At 39.4% G+C, this 15,116-nt stretch overlaps 1 protein-coding gene across 1 annotated transcript in view; it reads right to left on the bottom strand.

Moving 5' to 3' along the window:
• ATG14 (autophagy related 14) overlaps positions 1 to 14,195 on the bottom strand; it is an 85,907-nt gene extending 71,712 nt beyond the window's left edge. Inside the window, exon 1 of the mRNA XM_068128225.2 lies at positions 13,924 to 14,195. Coding sequence (XP_067984326.1) covers positions 13,924 to 14,177 — 254 coding nt within the window. The 5' untranslated portion in view covers positions 14,178 to 14,195. The remainder of the gene's footprint in view (positions 1 to 13,923) is intronic.
• Between the last annotated feature and the right edge of the window lie 921 nt (positions 14,196 to 15,116).

Consider the following 15,116-nt stretch of genomic DNA (forward strand, 5'->3'; position numbering starts at 1 on the left):
CTCTGGTTTTTGAACCCGCAGAATATTCATTGTTTTGAAGAGCTTCCACAACATAATTAGGGGGTTGATTTACCTGCTCAAGTTTCCGAAATAATCCCTCGTCATCATATTCTAATTCACCAAGTTCTTGTTTTGTTATCTGACTAAAATCTTTGAGCATTTGAAGTTTTTTCGGAGTAAATTCTACCGTGGGAACTGTAGGGTGTTGAGTTTTCAAAAGTGGTTTAAAGAATTTCTCTTGTTTTCTTTCAAAGGCTTCTTCACCAGTTAGTTTCTGTCTCCGTTTCTTCTTTATCTCTTCCTGTTGTTTAACAACTTTTGAAACTAATTGTTGATGTTCCTTAAACTTTTTCTCTTTCTTCAGTATTCATTTTCTGTATTTATTTATTGAAAAATATCATTTAGTATCTCATCTTGTTTCACAACAATATATTTATATTTTCCAATCGTGTGTTTCATATAATTTTCAAATTCTTTTTTACTACATAACGTAGAGCAATTATCTCTCCAAAAATTATTTACATCTATTGAATTTAACTTAAATAAAATAAAAGTATTGGCATTGTTTCTTATTGAGCGTCGAGGGAGTTGAAAATATGATTGACTAAGATATATACAATTACAAGAAGAATGTCTCCCTCTTGTATAGTAGCTATCCATTACTGTTTGGTTTCTCTCATTAACACAATCATCAAAGATGACAAGGTTCTTTTTTGATTTATCTAAATCTTGAGGTGAAGGTATATCATCCGTATTATCACTGAGAATACAAGTTATGGGTTTCGATTTTGATTTCTGTGTATCACAAAATAATTGTATTATATCATCAATATTATAATCATTTAGTTTGTTTTGAAGTTTAAATAAACCGATAATGTCTTCCTTTTTAAGACCCGCATTAAAACCCTGTGAGAGTAGTTGATACTCGGGTTGAAAACTTGACTTTGTAAAAATTATTAAATTATCATAATCTAAAAAATTAGAACCAAGGAGCATCTTTAAAAGTAAACAGGTTTTTCCACATCCGCTTGAACCAACTATTAGACATCTCAATGAATTTGGAATGTTTTTATGGTTATTAAATTTTATCTTATTTTCCCAAACGGGTAAAAAATCATTCATTTATATATTTGGAAAACAAGTTATCCAACTTTTTTTGAGCTATTTGAGAAACTCTATATTTTATCCTGAGTTCGGGTTTAATTTCAAAATAATCCATTATTTTATTTATATAGTATCTTGTATTAACATTTCCATTAAAATTATTTTGAATAATAAATATCATTAAACCCTTATACATTTCCTCAATACAATTAGTCTCTTCCCTTGAAAGAAATGGTGTATTATCATCACAATACTTAACATTCATCTCTCTTATTAATCTTGTAAAGTAATTCATTTTTGGTTCTAATTTAAAAGAGTTATATATATTTTTATATTTCTTATTATCATTAATTAAAATTAAATCACAGAAAATACATTGTTTATATGAATCCTCATCATTAAGCCCCACTCTATCACAAGCCGGACAATTCTCTAATTTATCATATGGAGAGTCTGGAAATTCTAAATATCCTTCAGAACTTATCATATTTATGTGGTAAATTTTTACTTAAACTAAACGCAAGTTTATTCATTAATAAATACAATGTTTCAAAGCACAAAAGACAAATTTCAATCAATCTCTACTTCGGTGGAAGATATAGAAAAATATGTCAAAGATGTTAAATTGAACAAAGATAAATATGGAAATTTTTGGGTAAAACCAGTTATGGAAAATAACATGAGCCCCTCTATTTCATTTAAAGGAAGAGCTCTAACTATACCTGGAAAGACATCCATTAAAGTAAATCTAACAAAAGTTTCTCCTCTACTCCTGGCAATTTATTCAAAGCTTGAAAAAGTGATTGACCACGATACTTTGAAAAAGAATGATAAGACCATTAATAATTCTAGAGGAGACATTTGTATTTTCTTTAATAATCCAAAGGGTGTAGATCTAAGTAAAATGAATGATGTTAATATTTCTGGTGAAATGTCATTTCGTTCTATGATAGTTAGAGATTATTTAAAGATAACTTTTGATATAAAAATTGTAGAGATTGAATCTGTTAATGAAAGAAAGTATATAGATATTGATGGGAATATTTTTCTTGCTAATTAAATATGAGTCAATACAGCAGTGAAGATTTTACTATTTCATTGAACTCAGACGATAGTGATGATAGTATTTCATTGAACTTGGACGATGGTGATGATAGTATTTCATTGAACACAGATGATAGTTATGATACTAATAGTTTGTGCTCAAATGATAGTTATGAGAGTAGCTTTATTGATGACTCTGAGTATGATTCTGAGTATTCATGTGATAGTTATGACTTAGATGATTCTGAGTGAAAAAGTGTTTTAGTTTAAGCACAGCGATATATATAAAACGGAGCTGTAAAGCTCAAAAGTGTTTTATTTTAAGCACAGTGATATATATAAAACACCACGTTTTCTCACGCTATAAATATGGTTTATTGTGATACTTGCGAGAAGGAAGTAAAATATTATAAACAACATATTCTCACCGCAAAACATACATACAACATTTTAAACAAACTTTCCCCTCTTCCACCTGAAACAAAACACTGTTCTACATGTAATAAAAATATCCTCAAGAAAGGCTTCAAAATACATCTTAAAACAAATCTACATTTATCAAATTTTATCACAACTAAAAACTCTGATGGAGCATTCAAAGGACATATTAAAATAAGAGTCTTTAACTTCAAACCTCCTGAACCAGAGTCTATAGTTGATGCTGTAGAAATAGTTAAACCTGCTGTTCAAACGTTGATTGAAAAAACACTAAAGGAAATGAAACCACTTAAATTTTATATGGGAGTAAAATTAGAAATGACAAAGGATGAAGGAGTTATAGATGCACCATACATGAGAACTGAGCCACACTTTATATCTTCATATCAAGATTTTAAAACATCAGGAGTCTATGATGAACTTATTAAACAAGAGCAAGATGTGGATAATTCAATCGTAGGAAGTGGATTCAATATAGGAAAAATTATTTACATAGACATTCATATTCTTAAATCAGATCCTCTAAAAGCTTCTTCTTACATTGATTTACCCAGTGTTATCAAAAATAGAAAAGCAGTTATCAATATCAAAAATAAAGACAATAAATGTTTTCTCTGGTCTATTTTAGCACACTTACATCCTCCACATTTTCATGATGAAAGAGTATCTCATTATAAAAAATATGAGAATACATTAAATACGAAAGATCTAAAGTTTCCGATGACTTTAAATGATATTCCTAAATTTGAAAAGATGAATAATTTATCAGTTAATGTTTATGGTCTAACAGAAACAAACAACATTCAGGTTTTAAAGCTTTCTGACAATTGTAAACAAACTCATATTAATCTTCTATATTTTAATTCAGACGAAAATTCACATTATACATACATCAAAGATATTGCTAAATTAATAAAACCACAAGTCTGTAAGAGAACAAATAAAATATATATTTGTTTGCGTTGTCTTAACTTCTTCAATTCACAAGAAAGATTAGATAAACATTCAAATTATTGTGGCGAACATAAATCAACGGTAATCAATATGCCTAAAGAAGGCTCAAATATCACATTCAAAGATGAAAATAAAAAGATCAAACATCCATTTGTTATATATGCTGATTTTGAAAGTATTTTAGAAAAAATTGATACTGCTTCTCAAGATCCAAAAGAATCATACACAAATAAATATCAAAAACATACTCCTTGTGGTTTTTGTTATTATATCAAATCATCCGTTGGTGATAAATATAACAAGTTAGAGATGTATAGAGGCTCAAATACCCCAGAGGAGTTTGTGAAACGACTAGAAAAAGACTGTGTTCGATTAACCAAGATAATGAGAGAAACCAATAAACCAATGTCCTTAACAAGTAAAGAAAAAAGGGAATTTATAAAAAACAATGTCTGTCATATTTGTGAGGAGAAAATTGGTAAAGGTCTTAAGGTTAGAGACCATTGCCATCTCACTGGTAAATATAGAGGTCCGGCTCATCAAAGTTGTAATATTAATTATCAACTCCCCTCTTTCATTCCTGTCTTTCTTCATAACAACGCTCATTATGATACACATCTATTTATCAAGGAACTCTCAAAGACTTCTGGAAGTATCTCAGCAATTCCAAACACGGATCAGAAATACATTTCATTCACAAAAACAATTCACACATCTCCTATTACTCATATCAGATTTCTTGATACATTTAAATTCATGGCAAGTCCATTGGTTAACTTGGTTCAAAATCTAAAAGAGTTTCCATGTCTTTCAGAGTATTTTTTAGATAAAGATTTTCTAACACAAAAGGGAATTTACCCCTATGACTATATGGACTCATTTGAGAGATTCAATGAAACACAACTTCCTTCAAAAGAAAATTTCTATAACAAATTAAATAATAGTCATATATCTGATAAAGATTATGTACACGCACAAAATGTTTGGGAAAAATATAACATCAAGAATCTTGGCGAGTATCACGATTTGTATCTCAAAACTGATGTGCTTTTATTGGCCGATGTATTTGAAGCCTTTAGATCTGTTTGTCGCACTGGATATGGATTGGATCCTGCTCACTACTACACAGCACCTGGATTGGCCTGGAGTGCGATGTTGAAAATGACAAAACAAGATTTGGATTTGATAACCGATGTTGATATGCTTTTGATGATTGAAAAGGCAAAAAGAGGTGGAATTTCACAAGTCTGCTCGAGTAGATACGCAAAAGCAAATAACAAATATCTTCCAAATTATGATCCAACGAAAGAGAGTTCTTACTTGATGTACTATGACGCGAACAACCTGTATGGCTGGGCAATGTCTCAGGCTCTTCCTTATGGAAAACTTAGATGGGTAAAGGAAAAAGACTACAAAAACGTTTTACAAGATGTATGTATCTCTACACAAAAAGAATTGGATGAAGAAAAAGTTGGTTATTATTTTGAAATTGATTTAAAATATCCAGAGGAACTCCATAACCTACACAAAGATCTCCCATTTGCTTGTGAGAAAGCAAGTCCAAAGAAAGAATGGTTGAGTGATTATCAACGATCGTTTGATATAGGTGAATCAACAGAAAAATTACTTACTACATTATATAACAAGAAAAATTATGTTCTACACCAAAGAAATTTGCGACAATATTTATCAAAAGGTCTAAGAGTAGAGAAGATCCATAGGGTTCTAAAGTTCAATCAAAGTCATTGGTTAAAGGGGTACATTGATTTTAATACACAAAGAAGAACAGAGTCAAAAACAGATTTTGAGAAAGACTTTTATAAATTGATGAATAATGCGGTCTTTGGTAAGACTATGGAGAATGTGAGGAAAAGACAAAATATCAGACTATCAACATCTTGGGAACAAGCATCAAAATTAATTAATAGACCGAGTTTTACTCGAGCTGAGGTCTTTACTGAGAACTTTTGTGCGATCCATTTGATTAAAGAGAGTATTGAAATGAACAAACCTATTTATATTGGAACAACAATTCTTGATTTATCAAAGTCATTAATGTATGATTACTTTTATAATAACTTGAGGAAGAAATATCAAAATGATGTTAATCTACTTTATATGGATACAGATAGTTTTATTTTGAAAATTAATACCAACGATGTTTATTCAGACATGAAAAGAGACATTAATATCTATGACACGAGTAATTACAGTCCAGAGAGTGAGTTGTTCTCTTCTAAAAATAAAAAGGTGATTGGAAAGTTCAAGGATGAATTAGGAGGAAATGTTATGAGTGAATTTGTGGGATTGAGGTCAAAGGCTTATGCTTATAAATACATTGTGAATAACGTTGAAAAGACTGATAAGAAGTTAAAAGGTGTAAAGAAAAATGTTATTAAAGAAACAATAAACTTTAAGGATTATTATAACTGTTTAACAACAAAGAAAGAAGAGTTTAGAAAGATTAATGGAATAAGAAGTTATAAACATCAATTATATTCAGAAGAGATAAATAAGAAAGCATTGGGGGCTTTTGATGATAAGAGGTTTATTTTAGAAAATGGAATTGATAGTCTCCCTTATGGTTATATAAGTATATAAGTGATAAGATATATATATAAGTGATAAGATATATATATAAGTGATAAGATATACATAAGTGATAAGATATATATAAGTGATAAGATATATATAAGTGATAAGTTAAAAAGGGGGGGGGTTGGGGATTTTAACGGGCTACCGCCGCCTTTTTTAGTATTATATAAATGATAGAACCAAGTATCAACCAGACTAAAGAGTGGAGGTGTAATCAACCTTGGTATATAAATGGAAAACATAATGAATGTGAAAAATATCAAATAGGTATAATTGAAAAGGCAACTGGTAAAAAAGTTCACAAAACAAATAAGAGAATTAATTTAAATACCGGTGAATTGGGTAAAAAAGATGGAAATATTTTTGAGTGGACGGAAAACTTTGATGGTTGTCAGGAAAATATATACTTTAATTTAAAAATGGTATGTGGCACTGGAGGCGCTCAAGCAAGAACATTGAGGGAGGTTTACCATTTTATCTTAGCTCAGTTAAAATATCTTAATAAAGAACCAAACTCAAACATATTTTTTGTTAATATATTAGATGGTGAAGAGAGTTGTAGGAGAATTAAATTATTTCCCACGCATAAACAAATATTTGTAGGGTCGTTGTTTGAGTGGGTTATATTCACCAGATGATATTAAGAGTAAAAGGTTAAAAGGTCCATGAGGTCAGAAGGATCACAGGTGTTTAAGTGGTCTAATGAATAAGGATAACATGTCAAAAGGTTAGAAGGTTCGTAAAGAACAGGGTGAGAGAAATATAGGTGTTTAGGGGCAATGAGGGAGGGAAAGAATTAATATGGAAGTGAATGGGTCAATGTTTGAGTGGGTCAAAGATTAATCTGCCAGATGATATGTAGAAGAAGGATGATAGGTCTATAAGAGAAAACAAATATTTGTAGTGTTTGAGTGGTCTAATGAACAACATTAAGGATAGGTACTACAGACAAAAGGTTCATAAAGATGAGGGTGGGAGAAATAGAGGTGTTTATGATTTTTGAAAAAGACAAGGGGGTAAATGACATTAGATAGGGATTTCCCATGTTAAACGGAGGTGTCCCAGAAGCAACATTATTACACTACTCCCCTCGCTCAATTGTCTTTCCCCTTTTGTCTCCCACATGACCTGTGCGCCATTGGGTGCCGAGGGGAGCGTGCGTGGGTCGGCCATTGTGCGCCCGAAATTCCCAGAACCAGCTGTCTGCATCGATGCACCACATTATGGACCACATGTCTGTGGCCGAGCACCACTTATGGACCCCATGGGTTGGGGCATGGCCCCTCTGCTGGAACCGGCCATGAGGGCCCGAAATCTTGCTGGCGGACCTTGGCCACAGGGCACCGATGCCCCACAGGTGAACCACACTAGTCGGCCCTGTGGGCCATAAATAAAATAAATAAGAAGGACACATTGGGTGCAAGTTTTAATACAAATAGGCCGCCAGTAAGCAAAGCAAAAGAATGACAACATCTGGAAGAACAAATAATAATCACCAGCAGAGGGAGCCGAAGAGCAAGAGATCACCTGCAGGGTTAGGGGTTGTTGATTTTATTTTTATGGAACACTGATGAACTATGGTGACTGCACCGATTGGTGCTTGGGTGTGTATTGGTGTGTTTTTGGGTGCTTTCATGGTGCGTCGATGCAGAGCAGACTGTCTCCCCCCCCAGAAAGAAAAATTACAGGTCCTGGGTTAGTCTTGTAAATAAAAGTAGCGTCAAGTGTAAATAATGCTTCCCACCGTCAGTGTGTAGTTTGAAGACCATTCCGCGATTCGGTTAACTGTGGGCGTAAGTCTGTTAGGCAGGGTGCAATGGAGCAGCGGGACACATTTATTTATGTTTTAAAACTGTCGCACTCAGGGTCAGGTTAAAAGTAGAGGGAACTACACCTACGTGTCACACTAAAAGTAAAAGTTGTAGGCCCGGGACGTGCCTAAGAGGAGGAGGGTGCAGTGTTGCGGAGTGAGGACTGTATATTTTTTGATTGTGTGCTGTATTATTATTATTATTATTGGTTATTCTGCGCCCCCTACCTCCGGAGCTGTGTAAAGGTGAAAGGGCATCCCATAATTAGTCCACAAGCATACACGTCAGCCAAGTAATAGAATACCCCTGTTGATAGTTATCTCTTATTCTGTGTTCTAGGGTAAGGCTGTGTCTCCCATTAATTGAAGTACTCCATTGCACCAGTGAAAGAGAACAGATCCCCTTTCCTTCCCATCCCCAAAATCTCCCTTTCCTTCCCATCCCCAAAATCTCCCTTTCCTTCCCATCCCCAAAATCTCCCTTTCCTTCCCATCCCCAAAATCTCCATTCCATATTACATCCCCTCTCGTCATTGCTGAGCCCTCGATTCCCAATTACCTCCCCTCCAATAACCGCCATTGACCACGAGGCTCGAGTCGGGGAAGAAAGGCGTGTCTCCACCTCGTCATAGCGGGGAGGAGGGGCGTACCCGCCCGTCGTCATTGAGGGCGGAGCCCGAGGGTCGCGCGACCAACCAGGGCCGAGGTGAGCACCCCGATGGGCGTGTCCAAAACGCCGGCGGCTGAATCGCTGGAGGCGCTATAAAAGGCGCAAACGGAAGTGAGTAGTGAGTTGGTCTGAGTCGGTTGCCAGAGGAGGGTCAGTGGTTGCGTTGGTTGCGGTGGTAAGAAGTCGGTGGTGAGAAGTGGTGGCGTCGAGGGGTCAGTGGTTGCGTTGGTTGCGTTGAGTTGTCAATGGTGAGGAGACACCAGGGCCAAGAGAGAGAAGGTGCCAAGGGCCATTACCAGCAGTTGCGCCAGAGACGGCAGACGCGCCCTGAGCTGAGCCAGAGAGGCAGCGTTGACTCCACCAGGCAGCTTCAACCCGTTACCCCGCGGGGACCAAATAGCGGTGACATCAGTGGCCGTCGAGGTCCAGCCGACGTCCCGTGCGGGATCAAGCCCGAACCATCTGCCCCAGCTGAACCTTCCCATTCCTCCTTCCAACATTCATTCCATTCCATCCTTCTTGTATACGTGAGTTTGTTTTGTTTGTTCTGTCCCTGGGTATTTAATTAAGTCTGTAGGTAAGCTAAAATTTGCACTGTGTCACCTGCGTCTTATGTGTTGTAAATAAAACTTGATTGCTCCTTTTTGCTTGTGTGTGTAAATAATAAACCCCATTACTCGTCTGTACGTCTTCTCGTTTCATTCCTTTTCCTCTTGCATTGCGTCGTTTTTGTCTTTTCCCTCATTGAGCAGCTGTGGTGCGATACGGCCAAAGTTCTGGGTGAATCGGGTGAGTCAGGGATCCTGTAACGGTCGCGGCAATACCAAACCGCTCGGTAACTAACATCTTAATCCGCGATCAGTAACAATATTATGAAAAGATCTGGATATTGGGCCATCTCAGATTCAGAGATTTGATTTTTGCAAGATTTCGATTCGATTGGGATCGAAGAGAACACCTTCTTCGTCTTCTGTACAGTGAAGTTGCCAGCCCTGAATTCTCTGGCTACATCTGGGTGCTTCATTGGGAGTGCAACCGTGTCCCTCAGGTGAACAGGGACCCACCTGGCATAGTGTGTGTGGTCTAAGGCATGGAACCATGGGACCAGTTCCGTCAGGGCATCAAGGTACGTCGTGAATGAAGCCTGCCGCAGAGAACGCACGTAGACCAGTACCAACATCTCTAGTTCCAGCACAGTTGCCCAGTACTGAAAGTTGGGAATGTCTTCTCCTCTCTGGTGACACCAGTCTTCGAACTCAGGCAGGTCTTCTGCATCATCAGCATATGTCATACAGTGGCGTTCATACGCACGGTGTTGCAGGATGTGCAGTGCCGCTGCAGTGATTTGATGAGCTCTTCTTGTGCGGGTGACGTGGGCAGCTCGTAGGAAGGAGTCGGCCGTCCCTGGCGTTGCAATCTCAGCTTGCAAAATCTGCAAATCTTGCAAAAATCAAATCTCTGAATCTGAGATGGCCCAATATCCAGATCTTTTCATAATATGATAGTCTACTAGTGTGCCAAATTTGGTGCTTGTATCACAAAATGCACAATTCTTTTGAATATTTGGGCTAAGCCGCCCCACTAGTACCGTTATCACTCACGATCATCCTGGGCAGACCATGAGTGGCGAAACAGCGTCTGAGTCTTTCGATGACAATGGCTGACGTAGTACCATGCGTCACATAGGCATCAATCCATTTTGTGTGCGCGTCCGTAATTATTAGAATCATGCTGCCGTTAATAGGCCCGGCATAATCGAGATGTAGGCGATGCCACGGTTCGCTGGGCCATTCCCAGGGATGCAGTGGTGCTTTCGCAGGTGTATTCCAGGTGCTCTGGCAGGGGTAACAATGTCGAACATGATGTTCGATATCAGCATCAAGATTTGGACACCACACATAGTTTCTAGCGAGTGACTTCATCTTCACAATCCCAGGGTGACAGTCATGGATTTCATCCATGACCCTGGAACACAGATTTTCCGGGATCACGACACGACATCCCCAGAGTAGGCAACCATTTTCCACGCTGAGTTCGTTTTTACGTGCTTTAAAAGCCGTAAAAGCTGGGTCACCCTCAGGTAGCAAATGCCATCCAAGCTGTACAGCCTGGACAGTTCTGGACAGAACGGGGTCTCGAGTATGAGTGCGGATCTGGCCGGAATCGACAGCACAATCTTCCAGATGATCCATCAGTGCGATAATGGATCCTGCTGTAGGCGAATCATTAACGGATTCTGGAAGGGGTAACCGACTCATGGCATCTGCATTTGTGATAGACGAACCGGTCTTATAACATATGGTGTAGTCATAAGCAGCGAGAAACAGGGACCAGCGGATGATGCTGTGTCGGTTTAATTTTTACATGTGCAGACAGCAGCAAGGTCAGTCGATCGCAGACTTCATTGCACACATCAAAAAACTGTCACATCTGTGTGAGTTTGGGGACACGATTGATGACATGCTCCGTGATTTGCTGGTGGTTGGCATGTCCGATGACCGCACTCATAGACGCCTGCTTGCCGAGAGAAGACTGACGTTCCAAAATGCCAGACACACCGCCATTTCCATGGAAAGTGCTGAACGCAACGCTACAAGCATCGGTGCAACTCGCTCATCTGGTAACCAGCCCTGCTGTGAATCAGTTGGATCATGATCAGCCAAAACGTTGGAACAAGTCTCTTCGTCAGAAGCCAGTGCAGTCTCAAACACACAACAAATGTTTTCGGTGCAACGGAAAGCACCCTCCGGAGACGTGTCGGTTCAAAGATGCGACCTGCCATTTCTGTTCGAAAACTGGCCATATTGCTCCAGCTTGCATCACTCGCAAATTGGGAAAAGGGAAAGCAGCTGACAAGAAGATTCATCAATTTATCGGTTCGGAGGAACCTGAGTTTGAACAGGTGAGCTCTGTTTCCGACAACTCAGAATCGTATGACCTGCTTCATATTGATTCTCACCATAAGCGGGACCCTCTTCTTGCCACTGTTGTCGTAAACAATCGACCATTGCAAATGGAGATCGACACCGGTGCGGCCGTCTCGCTCATCAGCCATGCTGTTTTCACAAACCTGTGGAGTGAGGCTGACCGACCCCATCTGAAACCTACTACCTATGGACTCTCCACCTATACAGGTGAGAAGATTGTTCCCTGCGGTACATGTGACGTCACGGTGGGCTACGATAACCGTGAGTTTCACCTTCCCCTGATCATCATTCCTGGAAAGGGCCCTTCCTTACTCGGCAGGAACTGGTTGAGCATAATTCGACTGAAGTGGAAAAGCATTCATCAACTCTGGGCAGCCAACGTTTCTCCTACCGCAGCATACACATGCAAAAATGTGCTGGATACGTACCTGGATGTCTTCAAGGATGAGCTTGGAACCTTGAAAGGACATGGGGCTAAACTCAGTGTTGACCGGGATGCCAATCCTATATTTTGCAGAGCTCGCCCAGTCCCTTTCGCCCTGCGGGAGTGGATTGACAAGGAACTGGATCATCTTGAAAATCTGGGCATCATCGAGCAAATCCAGTATGCCGAATGGGCGGCGCCCATCGTTCTGGTCATCAAATCGGACCAGTCCATCCGCATATGTGGAGATTATAAGATGACCGTGAACAAGTGTTCTTCATTGGATAAATATCCAATCCCGAGGATCGAAGACCTCTATGCTCGTCTCACGGGAGGCAAGACTTTTACGAAACTCGATCTCAAATCCGCCTATCTACAGCTCTGCTTGGACGAGAATTCGAAACAGTATCAAAACGTTTTGGGCCCCCTTTATCGGCTTTTGAGGAAAGGAGTCTCCTGGAGCTGGGGGTCCATTGAACAATCAGCATTCCAGACCACTAAGGATCTGCTCAAATCGTCCAATGTTCTCGTTCATTTTGATCCAGAGAAGGATCTTGTGCTGACATGCAATGCCTGTCGGTATGGAGTGGGGAGTGTATGATCACACGTGATGCCTGATGGTACGGAAAGACCTGTTGCATTTGCATCCAGAACGTTGTCCCCGGCAGAGAAGAACTATTCACAACAAGGAAGGATTGGGAATCGTTTTCGGCGTCAGCAAATTTCGCCAGTACCTTCTTGGACATCATTTCACGATTCGCACTGATCACAAGCCGCTGATCAGTCTGTTTGGTCCAACTAAGGCGACATCTGACACACTACCGCCCAGGATCATCCGCTGGTCCCTGTTTCTCGCTGCTTATGAAAACACCTAAACGTCACAGAACCACTATAAACCAAAACACCTAAGCGTCACAGAGCTACTAGAAACCAAAACACCTAAAGGTCACAGAACTACTATAAATCAAAACACCTAAACGTCACAGAACTACTATAAATCAAAACACCTAAACATCACAGAACGACTATAAATCTAAACAATGCCTATACGTCACAGAACTACTATAAATCAAAGCAACACCTAAACGTCACAGAACTACTATAAATCAAAACACCTAAACATCACAGAACGACTATAAATCTAAACAATGCCTATACGTCACAGAACTACTATAAATCAAAGCAACACCTAAACGTCACAGAACTACTATAAATCAAAGCAACACCTAAACGTCACAGAACTACTATAAATCAAAGCAACACCTAAACGTCACAGAACTACTAGAAACCAAAACATCTAAACGTCACAGAACTACTATAAACCAAAACACCACCTAAACGTCATAGAACTACTACAAACCAAAGCACCTAAACGTCACAGAACTACTAGAAACCAAAACAACATCTAAACGTCACAGAACTACTATAAATCAAAGCAACACCTAAACGTCACAGAACTACTAATACTATAAACCAAAACACCACCTAAACGTCATAGAACTACTACAAACCAAAGCACCTAAACGTCACAGAATTACTATACTAGTACTATAAACCAAAACACCTAAAGTCACAGAACTATAAGCCAAAACAACACCTATACGTCACAGAACTACTATAAATCAAAACACCTAAACGTCACAGAACTACTATAATAATAATGATTAATGAGTACGTTATCGATTTATTGTAACACAACTAAAATCTTTGGGACCGAGGGAGGGTCCTGACGTCATTTAATGATTTATCGATATTTATTACACACTGGCACCTCCAAAACAATAAAACTTTCCTGTTTTTGAAAAACGACCCCAATACATCTGCGCCACAATTCACCCTCAGAGTTCACCAAACCTCGACCGGTGACGAACAAAAGGAACCTCTGGCGTCTGGCGCCTTTAACGCTTCACCAAGCGACCTCACGAATCCCCTCGTGTCTGTGACCCATTGGTCTCACCTCCCGTCAGGCCGCCCGTCCCTGTAGACGAAGTCTCCGCGCTGTGCGCACCGAGCGCACGTCAAACGGCGTCGGCTGCTCCCACACAGCGGACAACGCTCCACGGCCACAGCGAGGCCCAACGGTCCGTCTGTGAGACTGGAGAGCGATTCTGGCCCGGCGGAAACATCTTCAGACGGATGTGAAGTGGTGGTACCAGTGGCGGCGGCCTTGGGAACGGCGGAGGAATTACGCCGGCCGGGCCGAGCCGCCATGGCCCATGTCACGTGATGCGCCGCGGCGCAAGCCACAAGCAATCGCTTTAAGGCTCGCATTGTTTGGTTAGCGGACTGGTAAATTGGCTGACTGGCTCGTCGGTTGCTTCGTCGTTCTGTCGATAGTTGATAGACACACGTAAACTTACACACGATGAAACCGTTAGCGATACACCGCCACATAAACGTGATGAAACCGTTACCGCTACACCGCCACATAAACATACACATGATGAAACCGTCACCGCTACACCGCCAAATTAACTCGATAAGAAGCGTTGGAATTTTTGAAGAAAACAAATCCATACCAAGAAATAAAATAAAACCTAAGAAAAGAAGGATGTTGGAATAATAACACCCGGATAATATTTGGCATCTTTTTTCGGAGTTTGGCCTCGTACAGGACTTCTTCGATATTATACTTTCCATTTTATTTTACAGAAAATTTACAGCAATAAAACGATAGTTTTACTGAAGGATAACCTTTAAAACATATTTCTGGTAATTTTAACTCTTGAACAACAAACTTTTTCAAGAGATGAATATTATGCTCATGAGTTCGTCAATCGTTATTAAATGTTGATTGTGGTTGTTTACATCTCGAAACCGAAAATAAAAAACCGTTTTAAAGCACCCCCAGCTTTCTTATCTTGACATTTGTATCGATGATGCAACCCCAACTATTATAGACGTTGCCCGGTGACGTCACCCTCAAACACACGTGACTTTTGTGATTGTGAGCGAGGACAATGTCGCCTTTAAAATAGAAACACCTGCTCCTTAGGGGGGCGGGGCCACGTATGTTCAGACATTGCGGGCGGCGTTGTGCTCACCTGGACGTGAGTCCGATGAGCTTAGGCGATCGAGCAGTGTCCCGTCCGCAGGTAGGTCAACGAGTCAGTAAACACTTCAGTCATTATCGCTTTAATCAAAAACACG

The sequence above is a fragment of the Myxine glutinosa genome, chromosome 9, assembly GCF_964187855.1.
Source record: "Myxine glutinosa chromosome 9, kmMyxGlut1.1, whole genome shotgun sequence".
NCBI classification, from domain to species: domain Eukaryota; kingdom Metazoa; phylum Chordata; class Myxini; order Myxiniformes; family Myxinidae; genus Myxine; species Myxine glutinosa.